Genomic DNA, 9,131 nt, shown 5'->3' on the forward strand with positions numbered 1-9,131 from the left:
GTTTTCAAGAGAACTGACAGACATCGCTACAACTGTTATCTCCAAAACTGTGCAGCTCAAACCAAAACAATCTAGATAAATATACAGAACCACAGGTTAGAGGAAAAATATGCATTTTTGATTTTGAGGTGAACTGTTCCTTTAAGGCCCACCATTTCGATCTATGAAATGAGTGGTTAAAAGGTCTGGTGTGCAGGATTTAGTGACATCTAGAGGATGCAAATTGCAACAACAATTCAGTTGATTATACGTTATTATGCACATTATATACACAAAATGAAAAACATTTCTAACAATGTTATATTCCATTTCTGCTTCTACATACCTCTAAATCCTCCACATTGGACCCTTACACATTTTGGGAGATGCGCTCATTCCCTATCACCCAGTTAGATGAGAAGATTTATACCACTTTCATATCTATAGGCTTAATATCAAGCTACAGCCAGGAGCTGATTAGCTTCACGTAGCATAAGGATTAGAAGCAAAGGGAAGCAACTAGCCTAGTCCTGCACTAAGGAAAAAAAGAAGCATCCTCTCTAGAGCTCTCTAATTAACACAGACACACAAATGTAGAAAGAATTAGTTTAGAGTTCTCTAACCTTGTTAAAGATCAAATTCAAGGACTTCAAGATTTTTCAGGCCCAGTTCCCTAATGTTTGAGAACCAGCCGGCTTTACAGTAGCTGACACACAACAATTAAAAAAGAGAGAGAGAGGACTGAATGTGTGAAAACCTTGTTACGAACAAGCCAGTCTTTGAAAGTGCCACAGGAGGCACACATGCAGACAGCAGGATTAGCATCTTTACCAACCTACTCATAATCGTCCTAAGAACTTCAGTTGAACATGTAAATTCACACACTTTCCATGACCCAAGTATATTTATGTCTACTTTCAAGGCCTTGATTTTTTTTCCTCTCAAATTTACTAACTTTCAGGAATTTACAAGGGATCCTTGAGTTGAAGATAAAGAAAAAAATTCACCCAATGTAAAGGAGTAAAGAGTCTTTGTACCCACCATATGTCCTCATAACTGCAGTGTAAAAGACAGCACACAGTCATCTTTCATCTCAGTTGTTCTTTAGAACTGATTAACCGCTTTGAGTGATCGATTTAACTGCGTCAGTGGCATTGAGCTTGAAAACTGTCAAGTACTGCAAGCTGTTCCCAAATACTTAGCCAAAGTTTGTATTAATCAAATGTCTCAGTGTAGCCAAACATTCCATATCTGATGCACATTTGGCCTTATTTTCATCAGACTGTAAGCATTTTATCAATATTTTATCTGAGAAAAACAACTCCCATCTCCACTAACATTTAGGGCAGCTAGGACGAGTCAACAGGATATGTTAGTAAGGCAGAGCCACAAACATTCTGTTCTTGCCCACCTGGTGACAGTTACCATGTTTATATGCTAATCCCCCCTTCGGATCCTGTGTAACCTGAAAAATGGAATTAGATGGATCTGAGCATTACCGGTGCTGCTGAGCAAATCTAATTATTCAATACTGTCTGATTGCAACTTCTGTGGATAGCATTTGTTCTCTTTTGCATCCTGTGCAAGATGAGTTTTAAGTTATTCAATTTCTGTCATCTCTTTTAAAGGAATAGTTCAACATTTTGGGGATATAGACTTAATCACTTTCTTGCAGAGTTGCATGAAAATATCAGATACAGTAACAACCTGCAGTGTTGTCGACACAAGCATGAGAGAAGCCATTGCTCCTGACCAACAAAAGGAAAATAACGCCCCATAGAACAACAAACAAGATTTAACATGTTATTTAGAGCTGCAGGTTGGCTGATTTTGTAACTTTTGTACTACTGCAGCCTTATATTATACGTAGAGACAGTGTGGTGTTGATCTTCTAACTCTAACTTCAACTAAAAAAAAAAAAAATGTGCCTGCATGTCTTGCCTGACAGGTTGAGACACCTCTGGAGCTCTCCTAAATATGGCAGAGATAAGGAATGTGTCCTAGGTTATGAACATTGATAAAATACTTCTCCGTCTAAACACAGAATAAATAAATAGCACTGATTTCCTACTCTGAGGCAAGTGACAAAAAAAGACTTTGTCTTGTTAACTTGATCTTTAATTAGATACAAATTAAGAATCTTAATTTTGTCATGTTGTACTGCATCCAGAGTTTCTGTAAAGTGTTTTTACTCTGCAGAGTATTGTAAAACTACGTACTGTTTTGGTATTAGCCCTGCTAGTAATACTAAGCACAACTTAATGTGACTTGGTCTGAGATTTTTATCAAATAAGCAACACTGTGAGATAATGCAGCTGGGATGGTAGCCAGTGTGTTCTGAATATGTCGGCATAAGGTGCACACTCTGGAGAGTTGGCTTTATCCACTGAAAACAGATCAGCTTCCTCAACTTCTTTCTCTAAATCTTAGCCATTACAAGTGAGGGGAAATGGCGAGACCAGACAGCACTCTCACTCCACTTTGAGTGTTTAGGGGCTTTCCCCTCCTGTCAGTATTTTGTGGAGAATCTTTTGGTAGAATGGGGAGAAGACCAGCTTGTTGAAGTTGACAAGGCGACTGAAATGAACAGCAAGCTCCTTCAGCTCCCTGCCGACTGGAACCAGACCTCCTGGGAGAGGAGGAGGGGTCTTATGTTGACTGGACTCCAGGAAAGCCAGGAGGTAGCTCTGAACCCGAGCGTCTGAGAGAAGGGCAGAGGAGATCTTTGTCACCGCCAAGTTAATGTGTACATAAACACATATGATGACTTTCACAGCGCACAATGTCTGTTCGTACCCATCAGCTTGCGGACCCTGTTGTCTGGCTGGACGGTAGCCGAGATTTGTCCCATCAGAGTGCTCCTTCGGTCAGCTGAGAATGGAGAGTAGCCATGTTGGTTTAAACACTGACTCAGCTCATTACACAGTTTCTCCCCGATGGTCGCTAAGGCCTCCTGTACGATGAAAGACCTTGGGACAGACAAAAAGAAAGTATTTAAGTATAGCAACACAACCTAGCTACAAGTTGAAAAACTTGTGCTAACATTCAAAAGATGTAAGTACAGCACACATTAAAGCTGTATTAGTAGTAGTACACATGTGATACAAAGCCTGTAGCCACCATTACCATGCAAAATCATGTCAAAGGAGATGATGAACGAGAGCAAGGCACTTTAACCACACCAAAAAAAAAAGGTTAGCTCGCAATACGGGAGATGTTTGGATTCAGTGAAAAAGGCAGGATGCTGGTCAATGCCCCAGGCTACATAAAATGCAGATAAGCAGATTTTCTATTGATATCGTAACAATATCATCATTATTCATCATGTGTATTCTTTTGGCCACAATAATCATGCAGTCCAAAAAATCTGATATTGTGACAGCCCTGACCAGAACAATGACCACTACACCCTCACCTTTACCAGTCACTTCACCCACTGTGATGTCAAATATGTGTGACAATTAAACTACTGGTACTCACGGTGTATGCATGTCTGCAAGCATGATATTGACAGTGTTCTTAAGAGACTCCATCAAGCCCGGCAGGCCTGAAATAGCCTCCCCTGTAGTACTGTAGACAACGAGGAGCACAGAGGAGAGCAGAACTAACTTCTCAGCCTCCTGCTGCATCTCCTGGAACCGAACCTGGTCCATCAACACTGTCTATAGAGAGGAGAAGAAGAGGAATATGGTTTATGGTGGCAGGAACAAGAGGGACAGGATTCATAAGATATACACTAACAGAAGACAGGCAGCAACAGGCTTCAGGACTGAAGTCTTTTACCTCTGGGAAAGGGTCTGAGGCGTGGTCCCATCTCAGCAGGCGCAGGTAGGCATGATTATGGACATTAAGGGGGAGGAGTGAGGGAGGGTCAGAGGACGCAGCATTAGAGCCATCCGCCCCGGCCTCTCTCAGGGATCTCACTGTGTCCTCAAGCCACTTCTCAGTGTAGTCTAAGGCATCTAGAGAAGAAACAAGCATTTTTATTCTTCAGCTTTCCCTGCATACAGCAGATCTTTGTTTTCCAATCACCTGGTGTGCCGGTACAAATAAACTGAACATTCATCTATTTAATCTGTTTTCTCGAGAAGCAGAAAACAGCTCCATTTTTCCAGATGCAATCATCAAAATACAGAAAGTCAAAGCAGCTTCTGTAACATCTGGCATGCAGTTTCAGATCTAACTAACTAACTAAGATCTAACTGTATATGCCAGTCCAATATCCAGAATGCAGCAGTTTTAACAGGAATCAGTAAAAGGGATCATATCTCCCCCATCTTAGCTTCTCTTCACTGGCTTCCGGTAAAATTCAGAATAGACTTTAAAAGTCTATTAAATAGACTATAGAGTAGAGTAGACTATAAAGGTTATTTAAAAGTCCCTCCCTCCCTTTCTCTCTCTCTGTATCTTTCTGCAGATATCTCTCCATCCAGATCTTCATGTTGAACTGCATCTGGCTCTATGACCAACCCAATGTCTACTGCTGACATCTGCCTGTCATTCTTCTGTGTACCGACTATCGACGGGGTGGTTCTCCGAACTGAACTGAAGTCTGAGGTGGAAACCTGGTTCTCTTGAACTGAACTGAATTGATAGGATAGTGGTTTTCTACAGAACATGAAAAATACATGAATGATGAAACATTTCATTATAATTTCATTATTATAATTTCAGTCTTGTGAAATGTTAAAATCATATTGAGGTGGTATCAAAAGTGAAACTGAACGGATGAATGACATGAAAATTTTACATTTTTATGGGTTGAGATTTTGCTTTACTTGTCTTTTTAGTAATGTCATTTTCATGTTGTTAACTGCTTTCCTGCCTGTACAACATCCATTGCACGTCTGCCCATCCTGGGTGAGGGATCCCTCCTCTGTCGCTCACCCTGAGGTTTCTCCCATTTTTTCCTGTTAAAGGTTTTTTGGGAGTTTTTCCTTAGTCAGTGTGAGGGTCGAAGGACAGAGGATGTTGCTGATGTTATGTTAAGCCCTTTGAGACAAACTGCTTGTAAAAATGGGCTATACAAATAAAGTTGTCTTGTCTTGTCAATATGTAATGTTTCAACATGCATGATATAAAAATAGTCAGTTAATGGAAAAGTGATTCCTTACTGGGTTGTTTCTCCAGAAACTCCTGGAACTTGCTTCTCTCATACTCAACTGATTGCTGCATCAGATGAGGCCTGATGCTGCTGACTGCAAAGTTTGCCATGTCCACCTTCATCAGGTCCAGCACAGAGAATATTGCCCTAAGAAGAAGGACAGAGAAGAAAAAAAAAGTTCAACTTATTATTCACTTTCATTAAGTCTGCATTAAGCTTGTGGACATCCTGCTAGCTCATCTTTTGTGATCCTCTATGATAACATTACTCTAGAGCAAACTGACATCTGCACTGTAATGCAGTGGAATGAAATTATTTGTAAAAATAAACTACGACCTGGAACACACAAAACTAATAATAGTCTCTCTCTTGTCTCTTGGCTTACTTGAGCAGAGGCACAACCTCGGTGATCTCTTTTAGCTTACTGATGTCCTCATCTCTACAGGGGGCGCACAGAGAGCCCATCATACCAACGATAAACTGGGACAGCCGACTGATGTCGAGCGCTCCATTCTCCGCCTGCTGCTGGATCAGAGGCAGGTCCAGAACCTCCTCGATACGGGAGCGCAGACGACCGTGGCCGGGCAGCAAGAAAGACAGCAGCGTCTGGACGAGCAGTGGAACAGAGGGTGATTGAAAGCAGGTGGAAAATGAAACACAATATTGATGGAATTAAGATACAGAAATTGCAGTATCTGTATGGTAGAGCTGTGCAGCAACAACCGTCTCAAACAAATGCAGGATCCATAAGAGAGGAGGTTGCAGCCACAATGAGAAATCACATTTACTAAGTTCTGGAGTCATCGGGGCTGATGAGAACCTCTCCCTCACCTCTTTGATCTCAGCCAGCAGTTTGATGGCATGTGCATACGTTGGCGGATCCTCCTTCAATTGAGCTTCCAAACAATCCCAGAATGCTTTGTGCATGATCTCCTTCACTCTGCGTTCTAAACTGTACAGGGGCACAGGAAGAACTCACTTCTACAGCAAGAAAGAATTCACTCAAAGTACAGTTACTGTTTCTGATCAAAAGCTCACCTCCCTTCAGGGAGCTCTGCAGGTTTGACTTGAAAAGCATGGTTGACCATTATTTCATGGGCCAAAGCCATGTTGGTGACTCCTTTAGCTGTCTCCATCAGCTCCTCTACTGAGACAAACCTGGGAGGGCTGGCTGTGAGGGACAAAAATGAATGATTTAAACAATTTATTTCTCCAAAACTGCACAGAGGGAAGAGAAAAGAACAATACACAAACAATTTCACTGCCAACAAACTGCATTTGAACTACCCGAGCACACACTGACTACAAGATGAGTTCACCCTCTCGAGTGCTGTCAGTGTACCCTCCAGGCACTGTCCTCAGCATGCCTGCCTTAAAGCAAGGTTTCTAAACTTTCTCGCCCCTAAAACATACTGCAGTTCATAAGTAAGAGCATGAAGAACAAATCACAAATTCCTACTCACATTTGCCTTGTCTTCATCTGTCATATGTCACTAGGCAAATGCAATATTTGAAAAACACAATAAAAATCACAGTGAGGCCAATCAGACAAAGTAAAATTTGCCTAAATCAGGGTTTAATTAATAATTAATAATTGTCCAAATAATTGGCACAGCTCCCAGCTGAGTTTTATTTGTTTGGTTTGCTGAACAATTTTTAGATTGACATGCTATAATCCATAGGTCAACAACCTCAGACAGACATGCCAACAATTGCAGTGAATCATGATCCTAAATAGGAGTGAAGAACCTGACGATTTTTGATCAAGATTGATGAACGCTTCCACAATCAGCTCTTCAAGCAAACAGTAGAGACTGCAGTATTTAATGTCCTCTTACTTTTGTTTCCAGACGTCATATAACCTCAGTGACTAACAGAGTCTCACCAACAGGGTGATGTAGCCAGCGAGACTGGATGAATTACTTCACATGTCTCTTCTTGTATTGTAAATAATGTTGGGGTGTGAGATAGCTAGGGGCAAGGTGGACATGGAGCCTGTGCAAAGAAAGGACTATCTTTAATGTAATATTGTGTTTTTATGGTGCAAATGGACAAATTCATAGCTGAACATCCTGGACCACAATGGGTACCTCATAAATACTGTGTGTACTTTGTCTGTCAAACATGCCATCTAAAATTCATTAAATGTGGTGTGTCTAGGTCTAACAATCAAGCAGCTACTCTCAGACTCATGCCTAAACTAATAATCACTTGTGAATATGTCAAGACACACACAACAACATATAAACTATGCAAACTGATTTGCTTAATGTGATAGGCTTTAGCTGTACATATTGCCAAAACACCACACCTGCCCTCATTAACTGTCAGGCTGGACTGGACTGTGATGAGATTTAGAGGAGCTGTACCACTGAAGAGCTAATACAGGAGAGCACTACAGAGAGGAAGAGTTTATTTGGCAACCCCTGAAGGAAGGTGCTTGTGAGCCGGGTGCATTGCCTCACATGGATGTTTCTTTCCCTCCATACAAAAGGAGAGCTGTTTGTGTTCGCATGTTTGTGCTAATAAAGAACTGCTGTGGAACAACTGAGGCAATGAACTGTGACAGGGAAAAGATTGGATTGCAACTGAAGCCAAAAACTTCAAAAGCCTTTCACCGCAAGTCAAGGTGCAAAATATACCACTAGCAATGATTACATGAACATCGTGGACCACAGCTGCCCAGCATAAATAATGGTTTGTTTATCCACAACGCTGGTCGCCTTGACAACATCTCTATGAGCAGATATTCATGTAGCAAGTGTTCTGCCTTTCTCAGACAACCAGTTAGAGGTTTATTTGTGACCAAAAACAGAGCTCAGCAAAGAAAGGAAGCACCAGGGAGCACACTGAGTGGTAGCAATGTACTTAATAAGATTCCACCCACACCCACATGTTGGTCAGGTTAGATGGAGATCTTATCCATGGAAACCTGAATGAATTTATTAAGCAGATCAGACTTTCTCTTTTATGCATTTCCCCTTCTCAAATAGAACTGGTGTAAGATTAGACACACATGTCCTCTTACTTTAATGTAAGAGTAGTGTACTGTGTAGCTGGGGTTCCACTCTGAAATCAACCTCACCTTGAGGAGTGTTTCCTCTGTGCGGGCTCGGGGTATTTGCTCGGACCCTTTTCCTCACTGTCTCTTCAGAAGCATCCTGTGTCCTCTCCTCCTTCGACTCCTTCTCTTCTCCAACCTCGAGGTGGTCTGCCTCCTTAGACATGCTAAACTCTGCAAGATAACAGGTGATGTTTGTTTGTTTCAAGCCGCAATGTGCAGTTATAACAAAATGCTGTAAACAACTGAGAATCTTTAAATGCCCAGTGATTCCATCACGTGTGTTATATGTGTTACGTGTAGCTGTGTCAGTTATTTTTTTTTTTTACTTAGACACGCAGTGATACTGTGTCAGTGAACAGTATTTTCACGTTACAGCAGAAGGAGGAGAAGAGATGCAGGTTTGTTGTTGTGATCTACAGATGATGACATCACCCATCTCAGTAGGGGAGAGGGAGAGGAGTCAGCGCGATGCTAGGCTGACTGAGGTGGTGAACACGACAGAGGTAAACAGAACAAAGCCTCGTGGTAATGTGGCTGTCATTACAGTCTAGTCTGGGCTAACATTACTAACCTTGTCGTCGGCAGCACCGAGGAGAGAGACTGACTAGCTATGAAACCCAACTTATCAAACGTTAGCTTTAGTAAGCGTGAACATGACTTACCGTCAACAACAATAACAAAGCGTTATGACACAGCTACTCCTTCATAACCTAACCATAGAGAAACTATCACTGCTACAAATTTATTGGGAACTTCACCACCGCCAGACACCGTCTTCAAAAGAAGGAAGGCTTTGTTTCATCCTAGAAAACTCGAGTATTTTAACGTCGCAGTTTATTAAAGGTACCCCTCCTCGGATTGCCGCTAACCAAGCGGCTCTTCCTGTATTGGGTGGGGCTAAGATGACGTATCAGCCGAGCCCTCTCCCGCAAATCAAGTTTTTTTCCTCCAGGATGGAGAAGTGATGGACTGCCTTTCTCTGCC

At 41.8% G+C, this 9,131-nt stretch overlaps 1 protein-coding gene across 1 annotated transcript; it reads right to left on the reverse strand.

The window, feature by feature from the left end:
* Positions 1 to 1,756: 1,756 nt before the first annotated feature.
* tcp11l1 (t-complex 11, testis-specific-like 1) lies at positions 1,757 to 9,049 on the reverse strand. The gene is made up of 10 exons (XM_046394877.1): positions 8,810 to 9,049; positions 8,169 to 8,318; positions 6,122 to 6,254; positions 5,915 to 6,035; positions 5,469 to 5,689; positions 5,094 to 5,230; positions 3,763 to 3,941; positions 3,460 to 3,641; positions 2,776 to 2,948; positions 1,757 to 2,680 (listed from the first exon to the last, which is right to left on the reverse strand). Exons 2-10 carry the CDS (start codon positions 8,308 to 8,310, stop codon positions 2,469 to 2,471), a joined length of 1,500 nt encoding a protein of 499 aa, XP_046250833.1. The 5' UTR covers positions 8,311 to 8,318; positions 8,810 to 9,049; the 3' UTR covers positions 1,757 to 2,468.
* Positions 9,050 to 9,131: the final 82 nt, after the last annotated feature.

This window comes from Scatophagus argus, chromosome 7 (assembly GCF_020382885.2).
Source record: "Scatophagus argus isolate fScaArg1 chromosome 7, fScaArg1.pri, whole genome shotgun sequence".
Taxonomy (NCBI): domain Eukaryota; kingdom Metazoa; phylum Chordata; class Actinopteri; family Scatophagidae; genus Scatophagus; species Scatophagus argus.

Coding starts and splice junctions, on each gene's coding strand:
- tcp11l1 (XM_046394877.1), bottom strand. CDS start 8,310: ATGTCTAAGGAGGCAGACCACCTCGAGGTTGGAGAAGAGAAGGAGTCG. Junction 6,255..8,168: donor CAGAGGAAACACTCCTCAAG/GTGAGGTTGATT, acceptor TGTCCCTCACAG/CCAGCCCTCCCAGGTTTGTC. Junction 3,942..5,093: donor GTTTCTGGAGAAACAACCCA/GTAAGGAATCAC, acceptor TTTCTTCTCTAG/ATGCCTTAGACTACACTGAG.